This window comes from Barbatula barbatula (genome assembly GCF_947034865.1).
Source record: "Barbatula barbatula genome assembly, chromosome: 13".
Lineage (NCBI taxonomy): Eukaryota > Metazoa > Chordata > Actinopteri > Cypriniformes > Nemacheilidae > Barbatula > Barbatula barbatula.
This window is the reverse complement of record NC_136776.1, coordinates 11,976,435-11,995,346: the sequence shown is the minus strand read 5'-3', so window position 1 is coordinate 11,995,346 and position 18,912 is coordinate 11,976,435. Positions and strand designations below refer to the sequence as shown.

The following is an 18,912-nucleotide window of genomic DNA, read 5'->3' as shown; positions in this document are numbered from 1 at the left end:
GTTTATTTATGTCAAAAATGTTTTTTGGTAACGTTTATGTTTGTGTAACATGGATGACGTGATAACTCACTCTGCTTGGGCATCGGGCGATCTTCTCCTCTGTGTCCTTTAGGGCAATCGCGTATTCATGGACATCATCCGATACGACCACCATCTATAGAAAACATTCAACAAATAAGGCACAAACAACATTAGAGTTTAGGCTACCCAAACTCAAAGAGGTACAGACAATTGTCCTTGTTTTCAGTAGCGGTATTATAATGGCTATCCATTCGGCTGGAGAGAAAACAGCCACCAATTTTAGGGGAAAAGGGACAATTATCATCCTGCGGGGCAGAGATGAGTTACTAATGTGTGCTGAACTGAGCACAGACCCTTCTAATAGAGCTGAAATCAAAACATCTCTCTTCACAAGACACAAATGTGTACATTTGAGACAGATATATGTTATACGCAAGTACGGAAGTCCAAAACCATTAAACTACTGATGGGTGAAAATTCCTTCCATTTGTTGATGATTTCTTAGTGGAAAAGCTTGGACGGGACATTTCAAAGTACGTCCAGTGCGAGATGTGTCGTCAAATTTTGAGGAAGAAAAATCTGTCTTTTGCAAATTATAGCGCCCCTTGTGGAAGTATTGAGAGTGCAATGCACTCAAAATACAGCGTTTGGGTTCACCTGCTTGCATGTTTTTGTTTCACGCTTAACATTTCTCAAGTAAAAGTAAATTTCTGTGTGGAAAAAGTTGATGGCTTTAAAAAAAACTCATCATCGTGCAACCGCTTTAGGCCATTCCCAAAATGTGAGTCCTCGTCTGGATTATTTATTGAGACTACGACGAGCCGGCTCGCTCAAGCGGGGCAGAATAAAAAATGCATTAGAGTTTGATGAAATTACGAGGTACAATGGTGATATTTCTTCACAGTGTGGCTGAATTCAGCAGTATATCAATAATGAAGCAGAGACTTCTGACTGCACCGTGCAAAGCCAATTAAAAAGGTCTTTATGAAGTCTGTGTTAGTCAAACCAGACAGTTTAGCTTGACGGGCTCCGGCGTAAACCTCCTCAAGATCCAACAGAGTTCTGAAGAAATCTCAGTTTTTAATTAACTTACAAAGTCAAGCATCTTTCGTTGAGGAATCAGTCTTCGAGAGGTGGTTCGTTTTGTCTTGACACTAGCGCAATTGCTTTCAATTCCATTATAACATGCTCGATTCTGATTGGCTCAAAAGTGTGCAACGAAAGCGTTTAATGCACAAGTAGTTCCGGTCAGTTCGTAGGTAGTCATTCGTAATGACCTTCATTAAATGTCTATTTAAGGGAAGGTTCACCGTCAAAATGAAAACACGGTCATTTTTTACTTACCTGTATGACTTTCTTTCCTCTGCAGTAGATATTTTGAAAAATGTAAACGGTTACACTTTATAAAAAGGTGCTATTTGTTGATGTAGTAAATGCATTAGCTAACATGAACTAACAATGAACAATTTAGCTTTTCATCATTTATGAATCCTTGTTAACGTTAGTTAATGTCAATACAATTATTCCTGTTAGGTTATGGTGTTATCTGGGGGTCATGGGCTGAAACGTTTGGGATCCCTGCATTCGAGAATCATATGTCACATTGGAAATAATTGTCGGATTGGCACGATTACTTGCGTAAAGAACATAAGAACCAAAATGTTGTAGGTGCACATCCCGCATAACATGATCAATCACTATTGAACCCTTAAACATGAGACCCAATGGGATTGACCCTGTACTGTCAGCATCTCTCTGAATTAATGCTATCCACTCAATGACAACTCAGCAGAAAAATTGACTTTGTATTGCCAGTACATAAAACACCAGTGACTCGCCATATGGCCGAATGATCTCCCAACTAATGAGTTGCATCCCATTTAACATACTGTTCATAGATGCCATCATTACGCTGCCTTCATTCTAACAGATGATTTTCCTAATGCTGGATGTTGTAGTAGAGATCCCAAAGCCTGCTCCGTTTCCATAGTGACACGACTCATTCTTTTGATGAATGACAGCTTGTTTGATAAATTACTCACAGCTCGCAATCTGACAGTCAGTTCTCTGCCATTTCAATAACACTTTCAATTGACTACAATCGCATCAGAAATCAAAGCGGAATAAATGGAAAAACTACCTTTAACCAATAAAAGAATGACCTTTAGTTCTCACAAAGTAATGAACGGTGCATATTCTGTCAGCGTTTTTCAACTTCGTGTCTCTCCAGCAGCAGCACTCAAAGATGTTACATGCATATTAACATAGACTGATGTGGATTGGTAATGTTTCACACTTTTTCCCTCAAGTTATTGCATTTTTGTTAAAACACCGGCTTAAGATGAAGCCAGTTTTCCTGTGCGGTTGTATGAGCAATCGCACACCGGAACCATTTCGGGATATTTATAAGTATCCTCCTAGGAATAAACGAAGAAAATCCGATACACGATTTTGACAGGTATTTAGTACTAAGAGAAAAAAGGAAGAGAAAATCAATCGCTCTGTGATAGAAACGCCTCTTCTTCAGGTTTAAGGACACAAGCGAGGAGACAAAGGTCAAAGCCAACTGCGGAGCGGAGCACTTTACAGAGAGAACGAATTATACACATTTAGAGCCGCGAGTGCAGCACCGTTTTTACGTCCGACTCTTTTCTCCTCGCTGTTGAAAGACTTGGAAAAACAGAAGCAGCTGCCGGCAGGGACGTGTATTACAGAGATGTGATTCACTCTTGAAAGAAACCACACGTCAACCAGCGGAGCGGGTCGGTCAGGCAAAGTGGACTTTTTTTCCCAAGAAATTGTGCAAAAAAGCTTAGGGCACAATGAAATGTGTATGTAATTTTTCCAAGGGGGAGGGGGTTTAATGATATATTGTAGCACAGTATATCATAGAATATTATATACATAAACAAATCACAATAGCTCTGATACGTATTGTATAATGCTATTGGTTGAGCTGCAAACACATGACCTGCATCAACATATGTAATATTTGAATGTTTTTTTTTGGGTCCGTTCAATGATTAATCGCAATGAATCGCATCCAGAATTAAAGCTTTGATTTACATAATGAACGTCTGTGCATTGTGCGTATTCATTTTGTTTTTATAAACACATTCATGTATATGCATATATGTAAGAAATATTGGAAACAATAAAAATGAGTAAATGTTTATATACAATTTAAATGATATATGAATATAAATATACAAATGCACAAATTTAATACATATATTCAAGTTTTCGTGTTTATAAATACAAAATCATTATGCAGAGTGCACAGACATTTATTATGTAAATACGAACTTTTAATCACGATTAATCGTTGAACAGTTCTACCATTTCTTTCCAAACCAAAAATGAATCAGAATTATTACAATATCAGTGACACATCTGGAAAAACACAAAAAATACAGAAAGTTTAATGAATCCTTAAATGTTCTATTACAAGTGGTGTGTACAACAAGAAATATTAGTATTTAGTATTAGTAAATATTACTAATTTATGTAAATAAATGAGCCCAGCATCATGTATTCAATCGAATTGTGAGATGAACTGCAACTCTTTGTGTTTTTCATTTTTGTGTTTTGTCGATAATATCATATAGAGATGCACAGATATATCGGCGTCGGTTGATAAAAGCATCTTTTCACATTGACTGCTATTGGAAATGATGACACGTCTGTGACATTTGCCAGAACGCCAACCTTTCACGCACACGCGGTTGACAGACAACGGAAGTTATCCAGTTTATGCTGAGCTAAAGAAGGCCTTTATTATATCATCTATTGATACTGTGTGTCGTCATGTATCATCTTTTTGTCCCAATATGACATTCTAACACAACATCTTTCATTGTGCATTCATGTCATTTTCTATAGTTCATGTACTAAAGAAGCACGTCACCAAAATAAAAGCAAACTTTGAGTACAGTCTGAGTTGTTTCTATGCAGCACTGTACTGGCCAAGTAAAGTTCCACCTGTTAGTCTCTTTTTCCTGTATGCACACCCAAGACGGCCGTATCTCCATCTCTTACCTTTCCGAGCTGCTGATGAACGCTAAGATTATACATCATCATAACCCCATCCAGGATCTCCAGAAGGGACTTCTCCGTGATTGGCTGGTCGGGCTCTTCTAACGGTCGCCCCAGCAACAGCCCGTCGTTTCCATGGCTTCCCTCAACTGAACATGGCAGAGGGCCGATAGAGAATTGGTTAAGGGGGAGAAAGAAAAGACGAGGGATTTGAGCTAAAACCTCATATTCCTTTGAGGCGGATCATAGATTTATGAGACTAATAGAAAAGCTAATTGGTTTCCGGATGATATCACGTCTACACGTGTGATTGGGCGTCAGGTAGTCTGGTATGCGCTAAACTTTGACCTCTGTCATGACTCATGATGTCTGGTGCACATTACAGCTTATTTTGTCCAAGAAAAAGCCAGATTGGAGACAGTCGGACCATATGCGAACTAATAGGTCGTAATTTACGCAAATTTTACATACAGTATATACGAAAATAAAGAGCAATGAACAGTTTTGTGTGTTATGTGTTTCAGATGGTCAAGGATTGATCCATCAGCAGTCCTTGGGGCAACTCGGCCCATTTTCACATTTCTCTCTCACATTCATGCTTATATTTCTCATAAAAACATATGAGAAATCGTATCTTATTATTTCAGCGCATATGTTGTTTAGAAATAGGCATAAAAGTTCAGCAATTTTACTTCAATTAGCCTGGATGTCAATTTAGGTAAATGGTTTGACTCACTGTCCTCCTCTGTTCTCTGCTCAACAGCAAGCGTCCGGACTTTGACCTTCTCGGGCGGGCCGAGAGGTCGTCGAGGGGTCATGAGGCTGACGGCGGCAGTGCTAAGGAAGCGGTTGGCTCTGCCCAGCGTCGGGGAGCTTAACCAGCTGGGCCGGGCCATGGCACCACCCATAGCAGCAGCACCAGATGGTCTCTGTGGATCCCAAACACACACGTCATTCATTATTGCCTAAACTCTAGTCCCTTTCACACATACAGTCTTTACTGGGACATTTTTTGCAAGAAAATTGTTAACAGATTGTGTGTGAACAGAACCGTTCCGGTAAATCTGTACTCCCAATTTACCCGTAATAGGAGTTGTAAGATTACTGGCAAATTACCAGTATGAGGCGTGTGTGAATGAAGAATGAGGATTACCGGAAAGTAGCGAAAATAACAAAAAACAACCCCAAACCAAGATGAAGTTCATGTTGAATAAACATGAGGGGTATGAATGGTGACAATGAAAACAACACATGGTTCATGATGTTAAAAAACAGATTTAGCAAGTACTTTGTCAACAAAGTCATGCGGTTAAATTCCTTGTAGCTTGTACCTGCGCGGCTCCGGTCTCATCATCTTCATCCAGGTCATCCATGGAGGCAGCTTGTATCTCCGCTGGGTCTATGATGATGTTGGCCTTTGCGGCCAGATCATCTGAAAAATACAATAACAATTTTTAATGGTGACAAAACATTATCAAATAAAACATTTAAAAAGTAAAGAAACTCATTAAAATAACAATAATATATCAAATAAAAAACATATTAAGTGCACAACCTTGTTTTATTTATATTGACTTATTTTATGCTTTTGTTATTTAAGGTTAACCTGCTCAATACGAAAATCACATTAATTGTTTTTTCCTTCGACGGTACTCACAAAAAACGATACAATGTTTTCACCCATCCATACATTTCGGTATCAATATTCATGCGCAGAAATGACCAGGTTCTGGCATAATGCTGATCTCAACATAACAGTTTGACATGACAGTTACTAAAAATGAGTCGTCCAAAACTTCAGAAGTGTACATTTGATCGTTTTTGTCTTTTATGACTAATCCTGTCATAATTGTTTCTAGAAGCAATGTGAAACTCAAACTAAAAAGAAACTTTCCCCGAGACTGAAATCTCAAAGCGTAGCAAATCAATGGATGACAAGCTCCTAACTTCTCATGAACTCCGGTCTATTATTTATCAATGGCCATTTTTCTTCTTCTGGACAGCAGAGCGATAAAAATCACATCGTCAAGTCATCAGAGGACTTTAGGAGACGTATGAGCTCCTTTTCGTCTACATATCCACAGCCATCTAACTTGTGCACAACAGAAGTGGATTTGCGATAAAATAAACCTAGTTCAGAAACATGAAAAGAAAGCTTAACTAAACTAAGATCCGAATTGAACCTTCAAATGGTACAGTCGTCTTTCAAATGATCCAAAAAGCTGAATAATCTACACACACACATTGTATTTTATAATTTATCATAAGCATGATAGGACTCAAATGGTTTCATAATTTAGGACCAAGTAGTCGGACAGGATGGATGACCTGAGAGATAGTTTCATTAGTTTAGCGTCAGGCTGATCTAGCGTCTTCTTTCGACCTGCGGGAGCCACTCCTGCGCGTCAGTAAATCGTCGCTGATAAATTTCAGTATCCATAAACAACACCAGGAGCACATCCATAAACCTGACAGTTACTGTATTAGTAATCTGTTTGCACACCCTGATGACTAGGAATGTAAGGCTGAGGAGTCGACAGGTGGACGTTTCACTTTTTTAACATCATTTTACAAAACTTTGTTCGAAGAAGTGATGCTTTTATTACATTCTAATGTCTCAAACATGACCTTTAAGCATATAACAGAGCATCTGTAACGTTATTGATGATTCACAATTCTCATCACCGCTCTAAAAACATCAGGTGAAGGAAAAATAAACAGTTTTAGGTATGGCCATCACTCGCTTTTCAAAGATGATGGGCTGTTAAATAAAAATATTGATATTTTCCTCATGCTGTGGTGACCTTGATGAAGACATTAGATGGATCGGGTATAGAAGTAGGTTGGTGAGGGCACCAAGGCCGCCCATTTAGCCTCAAATGGAAATCGAAGGTAAATGCTGAAAACGCTGTAGTGAAGTTTGCTGAAGTGCTCAGGAAAGATTGACAGATGAGGTTTCAAAACAAACATCGAGAATATTTCCATTCATAATGATTTATGATGTGATTATGGTAATTGATCTGTTGAATCGGTCTTAAATGTGACTTGCATCAATCAAAAGGTGACACTGATAAAATTGAAAATCTAAAAGTGGTTGCTAAGGAGGCAGTTTGTCATTGCTTGGGTGTTCCGGGTGGTTGCTAGGGCAATGCTACGTGGTTGTTAGGGTCTTCTTGGTGGTTTAAACCTGCAAATATATATATTTTCTCACCATTTACTCCCAGTAAATTTCTTGTTTTACAATGATTTAAACATTGTTAAATCTATATGTTATACTGAACCCTTGAGAGTTTACTCTTAAGACAAGACAATATCTGCCATTTATATAAGAAAAATAAAACATAATTCAAAAAGAAGATGTTTTAACACATATAGAGTCATTTATTTCATAAACAAAACTAGGAAGAAACCTAGATTAAATAAAAAATACGGCACGGTTTGATGCCAAAATCAATAGTACCAACACAAATAATGTCAAGAAGGAAATACTTTCCGTTGCTGATGCTAAATATAAATTGACATTGTCGAGATTCACTGCGAATTACAAGCTCCAAAATTGGCATAACAAATAAGCCTCAGCCCACAGATTCTTCAAGATACGACTGTCGAAACCAATGCTTGCCAACGACAAGCGGTCACTGTTGACAAAACACAGCAACTACATGTGTCGATGCGAGATTTACCCACGATGCTTTGAGGAAACAATGAGAAAGAGCTCAGTCTTCAGAAAGAACAATCCACAGTGAGGAGACTATTTAATCATCTGTGTTTCATCAAATGAAGACAGAGAAAGAAAATGGCGAGTGAAAATGATTTCTTTTGGAAACAAAAGATGGTATATGAATAATTGAAACAAAGTGACGCGTGACAAGACGTACCTCACCACCGATGAAAGCACCCTGGATTTCACATTGTGATTAAACCGTAAGCATGTGACTCATAATCCTGTATCAGGATCGAGCAAAGTGCATGGGTTTGATTCCCAGGGTACATACTGATAAAAATAGCTTGAATACGCTTTTAGATAGAAGCCTCAAATGCATAATTGCGTAATCCAAATATATACAGCGTTCCAGTTTGGGATGAGCGCATCCTAAATCATACAAGACATTAAAATAGTAGCCTAAGTCCAGAGTTGACCAGAGAGTATAACATTACTGGTGCATTTCTTTGGATGGTTTTTGGCCATTTTGACATTTTTATTGATTGGGACATTATAAGGTCAATGAATTGTGAAATGACCTGCCTCAGTGCATTCTGGGTAAGTACGCAAGTATCAAAAGGAAAATCTCCAGCCTTTATTTCTTGCTCGCCCTCGTGTTCCCCACCGTCCATCAAAATATTTACGGGATGTGACGCTGCCCTGAGGGAAATCAATGGCCATCTGCATCAGAGTTTACCCGGCATCTATCTTATCCCATCATATCAGAAACTTTAATATCGCCACAAATCACACGAACGGCCGACCGTTGTTTTTGAGGTTAACGGCGAAGTCGGAAGCAAATTCCCGACTAAAAAAAGCGCCCGAGGGTCGAATATGACACGTTCGGTCTCAATTTAAAATGAATTTGTTGCATAGATCAATCTTAACACATTGCCTGCCAGCTTTTTTGAGATCAATAACAGAAGTTTCAAAACTAACGTAATGAATATGAGAATCCTGGTTTAAATTATAAAACAAAAAATTAATCTGAGAAAAGTTATATATATATATATATATATATATATATATATATATATATATAAAATAATTTGGCATGTAAATGCAAAATGCCTAAATGTAAATGTAATATTTATACATATTTTATATATAATTTCTTAAAAATATTTGTTCACATTTTACTAAATAAAAAAATAAACAGAACAAAAATGCAACCAAATATTTTTATATACAAAGATTATTTAAAGACTTTCTGCTCCCTCTGGTGGCCTCCAGCGGAACTACGCACATTATGATTTTGAAAACCAAAAAGATTCATTCTCTTTTTACCAACCTTTAAGCGTTTTCTTCAAATGCGAGAGAAGGCCACCCAGCCGTTGAAGGTCAAAGTAATCCACCTTCCCGTTGTAGAACAGCTGAGGAGGAACGTATGCATCTGACGGAGACACAAAAAGAACGTTTAAAAAGTTGGTGGTCCACGTCCATATGCACTGTATGAAGTCTAAAAAGCACTTACGATGCGCACAATGATAACGGAGTCTACATCTGTGGTCAAATAGTAAAACATAACCTCATTCCTAAAAGCTTTCTGGCAGTTTTATTCATGTTTATTATCGGTGGGTGTATTGCACTAGTCAATATAAATCAGCTTAAACATAAAAGTCAAAGTGAATGCACTTCGCATGAAATCTATGAGTCATGAAATGCAACTTTGGGTCATTCGTAATAAGACATGTACCTTCACTACTGATGGATCCAGGACTTTTTCTCCTCCCTTCATCCCAGTAGCCCCGGATGGCTGTGATCAAACGATGTAAAAAACACACCATGTATTCAGGAGGACATAAAACTGTGGGGTTCTGAAAAGCGAACACACAAACATAACTGATGTCAATTCACAAGCCGGAGGCAAATATCAAACCAGCCAATAGAAAAACATATTATTAAAATAATGTTGGTTCAATCGACAAACATGTTTATAGATTTACAGTTCATAACTTTAATGCAAGAAACAGCCTGAGACATATTTTGATGGCCTTGTAAATCATGTCGATTTATAAAATACGCTGTTTGCATGACATCTTGACCAAATGTAAATATCCGGAGACAATAAAATGTCTTGAACCCATGTTAAACAAGTCTTTCTTTTGCTTGACTGTATCGCCGGAGACTTCAGATCAGTCTTTTTCAACTGGGGGCCGGGGTCCACTGGGGGGCCTCAATATACTATTAAGGGGACCTCAAGATTACCCTTTTTTAAAGACAAAACAAGCATAAAAAAGCTAAAACCATTAAAAAACAATATTTCTAATGTTTGGTTATTTTTTGAAAAAGTGCACATCTTTCTGGTTATAGCATATTTTAGTTGAAAATTGTGCGTGAGGGGTGTCTTATGCCTGTGGGAGACTTTAAGTTAAGAATATTACAAGGCTCTGACTAGACTGACAAATGAATAAGCTTTTCATACCCCTCTGTTGCTTGCGTTCTCTTGTAGAAACTTCCGTAATTTGTTCAGGAAAATGTATCGGGAAGCTTCACCCTGTGAAAAGAGAAATCCATTTGAGCCATGAAGATAGGACAAAAACAAATCGAAGACCGAAAATGTTGTTGCGTTCTCAAAAGCCTCTCAGCAATTTCAGCAGCAACAGCATAAACTAATGTTATGTGGCCCAAGCTTAACCTCTGACAGACCTGCAAAAAGAATCAATAACTGTTGAGTAGTTTTAAATTGATTGAATAGCATTTGTATACAACAACATATTCATATAAATGAATGTAATGTAAACTAACTAAAATGAATTGTTCATTTATAAACAGACACAGGCCGGAAGTTAGGCCAGGAGGTGGCATCCGATGAAACCGTCTATAACTGGCATAAATTATATTTCACTTTTTTTTTAGATTAGCTACTTTCATGGCAATGAAAACTATAAAAAACTGTTAAAACCGTTGACATGTTTATAGCTAGGTACCACAATACAAAAAGTCTCATATTCTGAAACAACCATATGAATGTAACTATGACGCCACCAAAAGTTACACAATTTTACAGTCAAATTTAACACTTTGGGGAAATGCGACCCAGAATGACTTTTTTTATTGGACATGGTCCTTAAGGCCATTGCATATTGCGTCCGAAATATCCGCACGTTAAAAAATAAATACAACCTCACGTTGCATCAAATATCACATCTACACACTGGCTACGATATTTTCGTCTGGGTTCGGTTTTCTGTGTTTTCGGCATCCGTAGCAAGCTTTAGTATTCCTTTCAAGTACATATTCTCACAATACTAGTCTTACTGGTAATGAACTCTCCACAGATATGCCTAAAGACTCAAAGAGTTTCATTTGAAATAATGACTGAATCCTTTTTTGTAGTCAAAACATTTGTAGTTAACTTGTATAATACCCCTGAAAAAAACGATTTGGAGAGCAAATGTCGGCCCTTAATATTAAGAGACCTGATACAGAACCGAACTTACTTTTGGCCAAACAAGTCAGTGTGTTACGATACATTCACACGTGAGATCAGATCGCCAAATAACCAAGTGCAGACGCCAGACAACTGCGTTCGTACAAGATCGGAGGACAATACGATCGGCCGTTTACACTAACGTTGACGCCCTGTGTGAATGCGCTAAAGGACATAATGAAACTCTTACGCGGTTTAATATAAAGAAGAGAATGACTCTCAAACACATTCTTGTGATCAGACAACACAAAGGAAGCCACGTACCGTTCCCTTATCGTTGTTGTTTAACATCAGTCTGAGAATCTGAACCTGCAACTCCTCCACAACTGCACACAAACAGAGACGGGATCAGATGAGTGTCACGGTGTTACGTTTGATCTTAAATGTGTGTGTGTTATACCCTCGATCCTTTTCTTGAGCCTTTGACAGCCTCTCTCATATGCCCGTCGTCTCAGTCTCTCGTCAGCCGTCTCTTCACGTGTATCTCTCTCATCTTTACCCTGAGAGAAATAAGGGTGGATTAGGACAAGATTGTTTCATTTAGTGTGTCTATAAATATCTAAATATACTGCCGATACAATAATAACGATAACATTATTAATAATAATAAATGTTCTTTTGGCAAAACAGTACCTTAAAGTAATAATAATAAAACTCCTTTAAAGCGTTTTACACATAAACATAATACTAATTTTTGTTATATAAATAAACAAAATTTTAAAGTGTTCACGCAAAAGGACATTTTTTATATTGTGTACAGCTTTTAAGTATAAGATTTAGACCCTACGGTCCCCAGACGTTCTCACCTCTTTGTCGAAGCGTGTCGGCCACCATGTGGTTGGGATGAGTTCCTCCAGCCCCGCTTCCTTCACCCTTAGAGGAGTCTTGATGTAAAAGAAGACTACAGACCTCAGAACGTCGAATGTGACACTGTTAAGGAACAACGTTTGTGAAAATCTCCAATCTGTGATTATTTACACATCTTGTATAATGTGATCACGCACATATTGGCACATGTGCTTATGGTTAGACTTACGGTTCGGGATTACAAATTCACCCAGAAATGAAAATTCTGTCATTATTTATTCACCCTTGTGTCTTTTTAAACTTGCAATTCTTCCGCAGAAACACAAATAGAGTTATTTTGCATTTCGATATTTTGCATCGTCTCACAATAACGTATTTGTGTTTCACACGAAGGAGAGAGACCTTCTTCATATAACCCAATAAAGGTAAAGGTATCTTAAAATAAAAAAAACTATTTTAAAAGAGACGACAATAAAGAGGATATAAAACATTGCTGAGCAGGTACTTCCTTGACTTCTCGTGACGGAGGATCGCTATGGTCAGACGGAGGTAATGAATCTGCAGAACATATGAAAGAAACCTCATTTTAGACAAATAACATGTCTTAACAATACCAAACTACACATTCAAAATGTTTGCAGTTTAGTGAAAATATGGCATACGTTAAGTGAAAGGCTCCGGCAGTGATGTTCATTTTGAATCTCACGTCATTGTGTTTTTTAAACGTCAAAAACAAACTTGATTTCTATTACGGCATCCATCAAAGGTACTTAAGGGGTTCATCACATTTTTTATTCTCACAAGTTGTGTTCTACGTTTTACAAGTTGGGAGGCGCACAGCTCAAGTCCTCGCCGATAGTTGCCATAAACTGCAAGCGGACGTCAACAACAGATACAAAATCAAAAAAGTATTCAGCACCGAGCACTGCACGTCTGGAGGTTTTCTATATTAAACACATCCGGTTCAGGTCCAGTGGTCTCTGCTATTGAGTTGAGTTATATGGGTCATGCCCGAAAGGGTGCAGTGGGCGGAGGTACCAGCAAATGAAATCCTACGAAAAATGACCTATGAACACTTTTTAATCGCAATTGCTTAACCTAGACCAACTGAATGAACAGTAAAAACATAATTCACTGGAAAAACGAGTTTTAGAAGAGATCTTAAGCAATTTTAGTTGATACTTAAATGAAATAAAACACGGAACATCTCATTTTGGGTTAATATAACAATCACAACAACGTACAAATTGTGGTGCTTCAGTTGTTGAAATACATTTGTGCAAAAAGAGCTTTACCAAACAGCAGGTCAAGGATTTTATCAGTGAAATGAACTCTACAAAGCGTTATTAAAGAACGCAATTTTCTAAATAATCACTAAAGAAAACGCCTGCAATAGTAATCCTCTATTTTTCCTTTTTTTACATTTACTATCGGCAGATGCTTTTAACCAAAGTTACAGTACAGTACAGGACAGTCAAACTCTCCAATTTATTAGCTCACACATTTCCTTTTTTGAACCCGTGACCTTAGCATTGTTAGCATCGTGCTCTCTTAGTTAAGCTACATTTAATTTTGGCAGCGACTATTTGCATGAATAGCAATAGATGTTATTTGCGCTCAGTGAACCCAGCAGCATTTCTTAGCGAATGCTTTTCGCACTAAATGAAAATAGCGGTATTTTCTTTGATGAAGTTAGATGCTATTGGTACCTATAAATACCGGCAGACACTTGCACCTCCGTATTGTCGTGCATTAAAACCAATCCGTAAATTGTGAATCAATATATTTATACAAATATTATTAGGATGGTAACTTATTAAGATAATAAAGCCCTATACCTACCCTAAACCTTATGATTAAACAGCCATTTTCAAACACTTCTTTACTTTATTGAAAACAAATGCCTTCATGATCCGATTTGTGATGGAAATAGGTTCAAGAGCGAGTTCGGCCAAAGGTGGATTCGAAGCCGGGTCTCCAGCATCAAAGCGATCGACTAATACACACTTTACGCCATACAACGCTGAAGTCGCTCTTTAAAATGTTGTCGTTCTTACACTTTCTCTATTCCAATCAGATACTGGTGGGCGGAGTTATTGTAAACAATTTCTACAAACAGCTATTTGTATTCAGTGTAAATAGACAATCCGTTTAATTTAGGCTTTTACAGCCATCTTAATACAGGGTCTTCTTCTGGGACACAAGAACACAAACAAATGACTGATCAACCCTAGTGGGGTTTTAACCTACCGGACAAACTTTCAGTTAACAGCTTAATAGACTACGGTATAGAAATGTGTGCGTGAAAGCTTTAGAAGAAAACGTTTGTCACCTGGAAGCCCAAATCAGGAATGATGGGAGAAAACCGATAGGCTCTCAGCAGTGACATCATCAGCTGTTTTAAACACTCGTTCACCTCGTAGTCCTGCAGACAGATCGAAACGCTGGTCAAACCCTCAATAACCTCATTCACGTTCCCTCATGCACTGTCATCCATTATGAGATGAGCGAGAACCAACAGCTTTTATCAGTCGGTGATGTAGACGGCAGTGGTTCGAAACAGATCTCCTTGTGTATAAAAGCTTTTAAACTGTTTAGATGATTCAACACTGTTTGTTTGAAGAAGATGAATTAAAATTACATTTCATGCAGTTTGTAATGTTGCTGTGTGTGAATGTAAGCAGTCTGCCAAGTTGTAAATCTGAAAGTGAACGAATAACAAGTTATTGGCTTGGGGGAACAAATGATTTGTTATTAGAAAATGAACGTGTTTTTCTTGTAGATGGACACTCAATAAACCAAAGTACGACCTTAAAAATCACAAAATATGTCCTTTTTGATTTGTGTCTGATCTCTTTACCTCCATGAGCAGCCAGAAAAGATCCAGCAGTTGTTGGATTAGCGGATGTTCATCCACAGATCCTCCGCCCTCCAGTACACTCAACAGAAAGTTCATCAACACGTCCTCCACCAGATACACTTTGCACTACCAAACACAGATAAAGCAGCAAATGGAAGAATCATGAACCCCATTGAATAAGAAGGCTCTTATAAGGAGATCGAAGGTGAGTGATGTGTTTACCATGAGAGGTGCAAAATGGTTAAATACGTGTGCAAGGGTCATCAGGAACGTTGGATCGCCATGAAGCTGCCAGGTCCCGATTTCTCTCTCAACAAGTTTCTCCTCCTGTTAAATGAAAAACATGTTTTAAGGAAACATCATCATTTATCAAGAACACGATCGTCTTGTTTTCTGCGGGTACCTGTTTGTCAATGGAGGTGGACAAAAGAGTCTTGATGTATCCCAGCAGTCTGTTGGCTTTGTTGAGGTCAGAGGTTGGTGGCCTTTGCAGAGGAAGGTAACCCTCCACAGGGTACGTAAAGAAGGAACGGGTTAAGGGACAAAGAGCTCTATGTTGAATTTATCCAAGTGAACGCATCGTTCAATAATGAATGATCAACAACCAAAAATAAATCGATTATAGATATTTCAATGAACTATCTCTTTAAATGACTTGAAGTTACATTGCATTTTTCTATACACATAAGGATATCTGAGAGGACGGCTGCCAAAGTTGAATGCTACAGACTCTTTAAATGACAAACTGATGGCAGGAAAGTAAGCGACGCCGGGTCCCATCTTAATGTTACTGAACGCGACACCGAGCGACTGTCCATTTCTAAAATAAACAAACAAAAATCTATTTAAAAACATTTCATTGTACCACTTCATAAAATGCATTTCATACTAAAATATACTTACAAACAAAACGTTATCGTTCCTTCATCTAAATCTATCAGACAGCTTACGATATCCCCAGCAGCCCACGACTAAATAGAAACAAAAAGAAATAAACGTCAAATGCTTCAGATTTAAGCATATTCACGCGGACAAACTGAGCATCTTTACTTTGCCGTAGTTGGTGGTTGTGACGTTCCATTTTCTAACTCTGTTTCCATCGTAGGCGTACGAGTCTGGCGTGTCCCCAACTCCCTCCTGAAGAACATAAGACCTGATTTATCATAAAACCTACTGCTGCCACAGACAATTCCACAGATGTATTAAACCCGAACCCAAGTCCACAATCACATTGTAATCCGTCCTCTAGAGTTTGACATGACATCGGTTTTAAGTTTGAACACCGAACACTTTTACCTCCTGGTTAAACCTGCAGTTAAATGTGCACCAGCCAATCTGCATCAGTCCTTGAGATGAGATGAGGACCTCATAGACCCATTTCCCTAAAACCAATAAAAACAAACAAGGGGTATATGACACTATGTTCAACTGTACGGACCAAGATTATTATAGTTTACCAAAATGAAAACTTTGAAAACTTTTCTGTTTATTGAAATCAAATAAATCATTGGCCTTACAATTATTGGAAAAATCGAAATGTTGCCTCAGAAATCAATCGAAATAAATTTAAGACACAAAAAATACAATAATAAACAAATTTCTTATTTTTTTTATTATCTAATAATAATATAACTAAAACAAAATCTCAAAAGAAGAGCTCATTTAAGTAGATACAGAAAAATATATTGAGACGTTATTTTCTTACAGCCATAAAAGAAAATGCCTGAAATGTTTGCTCACGATGTGTTGTCCTCTTGGTTTAAAAAAACAAAAACACATCAAAAATGACCTCTTCAGGAGTTTTTTGTGTGTCCTGGTGTAAATGATGTGGTTTCATTTAAACGCTGCACTCCCGGGTACCAGGTAACATGCCGTTCATACATTTGTGTGTCGCTTGTCAAATGTTACCTTTGTAAACACACGTTGTGGATCTGATGGAGCTGAAGTTGCTGTGGCCGATCACCTAGAAAAGAGAATAGAAAAACAATCGTTCATACACTTTACTGGTGTCATAGTGAACAATTCATTATATGACATCATCAAAAGAGTATTTTGTAATCTTTCGCTAAAATAATAACTTCCAAACGTCTTTCCTATGGAGATGGCAACGTTTCGGGAGGGGTGCTGTCTTGAACAGTAAACATTTTTATGATCCGATTCATTTCTGTTACCTTGTTTCACTCGGAAAATGAAAGTGTTGCCATTTTTTGTTGACACGCAACCAAATGTCTATTTACAATTTGTCTTCAGCAGCAACTTTATGAAGCCATTATAATAAGACAAATTCTCACCCCTAAGAGGTCGTCGTCAACAAATAACAGTCCCTCAAACCCACTGCTGTGATCCAGAACAACAGTCGACGGCCCGAGACAGCCTTCCACATGATCTGCACAGAACCACACACAAATTCATGTCTAAACTCACCTTACAAATCCCAGAAAAATAGCTTGGAAAATGGTAATCGCTAACACAGTTATAACTTGTTCTTTACATGCAACATATAATCATTAAGACATTTTGGGGTGAAATGCATTTATTAAAAAGTTTATTATAATGTTGACTGCCGTGGTCCAGAATGCCGATCGGTCGCAACCTTCTATTTGTTCCCTGTCGTTTGTTAACATTTACAATACAGCACAGCCTCTCATCATTACTCAAGTGCACCTGTGACCTGAGCACTCTGTTCATCTGATCTAGTCTCAGCAGAAGAGCTCATATGTGAAGATGACCGACCCCGGCCGTCCTCGGAAGGATTATCCTCAGACAGGAGTTTCTCCAGATGGGCTCCGAGATTCTGGAACGTCAGAGTTTTTCTACAGGGAACATGAATGACATGACATGAGTTGATCTGTCTCGTCCAAATTACAGCGGGGAAAATAAGTATTTGACACATCAGAATTTTTTTTTATTAGTAAGGGGATTTCTAAGTGGCCATCAAGCCAAATATTGAGTTCATACAAAGAAATCAAAACATTTACGTATACAAGTTGAGTCATAATAGATAAAGTGAAAAAACGCGGAGCACTTCAAATTCATAAATGTGATCTAACAAAGGCACAGGCCAAATATTACCTATATACAGTAAGCTGTTTAGATTGCTTGTAATTGAGATGAAGTAAACATCTTTAAATTATTTTAACATAAAGTGTTTGATTGTGTTGAATTAAAAAGCCAAAACTGCAGCGGGTCCCCTTGACCCACCAAGACTGGCTGAGCAAAAAAATTATGAACGCCACACGAGGGTCAAAATAAATATGAACTTGTTTTCTTCGCAGTATTTGAGGTCTGAAAAAATACAGAGAATCTTTTCTGTCATTTTGAGCCGTTTCTCCAGTTTTCTTTTTCTTTATTATTGGAAATTTGGGAAAGTAGTTCAGAGAATGAAACAAACATGATCATTTTACCTCAACACATAGCTACTTTGAAATGGACACGGCTGTATATACCAGTGGTTCTCAAACTTTTTCGTTGTAAGGCCCCCTTTGTGTAGGGTGCATCGCTTGGGCCCCCCAAAATAAAGACTTAATTTGAATGAAACCAAAACATATGCCGTTACCCATTGCTCAAACAACAATTATTTTGCTTTGTGGTCTTTTTTTATCAGATGCATAACTGAACAAAATGTATGATACATTTCTACATTCCATAAAATGCCACAAAACCTGTGCCCCCCCTGAATCCATCTCGGGCCAATTTGAAACCACTGGTATACAACATACCTTTTTTATTTGTTTTTATTTCATATTCTAAGTGGTGCATCCTCAGATGGCAGTGATTTGGCTTCGCACCATGTGCCGAGAGATGCTCATCTTTAAACCTGAGGAGACGCCAGCGATGACATGTAAACACACTGAGTGTCAGCTTTCTCTCCACTAACATCACGCTCTATGTATAGATCCACAGCAGTAATCTGACACTGGCTGGGAATGAGCGGCACGGGGCCGCTGGTTCCCTCCATCATGACACAAGACACCCACAACCTACTTTCAACCAGCTTGTGAACAAACCACTAACAAATCAAACTTAATTTCTTCATGAATTCATCGTCAGTCA

At 38.0% G+C, this 18,912-nt stretch overlaps 1 protein-coding gene across 1 annotated transcript in view; it reads right to left on the bottom strand.

Moving 5' to 3' along the window:
* The window catches only part of rnf123 (ring finger protein 123), a 106,147-nt gene that overhangs the window by 84,856 nt on the left and 2,379 nt on the right, over positions 1–18,912 (bottom strand). The window contains exons 5-26 of the mRNA XM_079471511.1: positions 17,524–17,672; positions 17,151–17,245; positions 16,768–16,822; positions 16,156–16,241; positions 15,910–15,996; positions 15,763–15,830; positions 15,554–15,679; positions 15,263–15,377; positions 15,082–15,186; positions 14,860–14,985; positions 14,332–14,424; positions 12,489–12,557; positions 11,999–12,121; positions 11,593–11,692; positions 11,457–11,518; positions 10,185–10,256; positions 9,456–9,576; positions 9,051–9,152; positions 5,388–5,488; positions 4,793–4,985; positions 4,060–4,205; positions 71–154 (exon numbers count right to left, since the gene is read on the bottom strand). Coding sequence (XP_079327637.1) covers positions 71–154; positions 4,060–4,205; positions 4,793–4,985; positions 5,388–5,488; positions 9,051–9,152; positions 9,456–9,576; positions 10,185–10,256; positions 11,457–11,518; positions 11,593–11,692; positions 11,999–12,121; positions 12,489–12,557; positions 14,332–14,424; positions 14,860–14,985; positions 15,082–15,186; positions 15,263–15,377; positions 15,554–15,679; positions 15,763–15,830; positions 15,910–15,996; positions 16,156–16,241; positions 16,768–16,822; positions 17,151–17,245; positions 17,524–17,672 — 2,278 coding nt within the window. The remainder of the gene's footprint in view (positions 1–70; positions 155–4,059; positions 4,206–4,792; positions 4,986–5,387; positions 5,489–9,050; positions 9,153–9,455; positions 9,577–10,184; positions 10,257–11,456; positions 11,519–11,592; positions 11,693–11,998; positions 12,122–12,488; positions 12,558–14,331; positions 14,425–14,859; positions 14,986–15,081; positions 15,187–15,262; positions 15,378–15,553; positions 15,680–15,762; positions 15,831–15,909; positions 15,997–16,155; positions 16,242–16,767; positions 16,823–17,150; positions 17,246–17,523; positions 17,673–18,912) is intronic.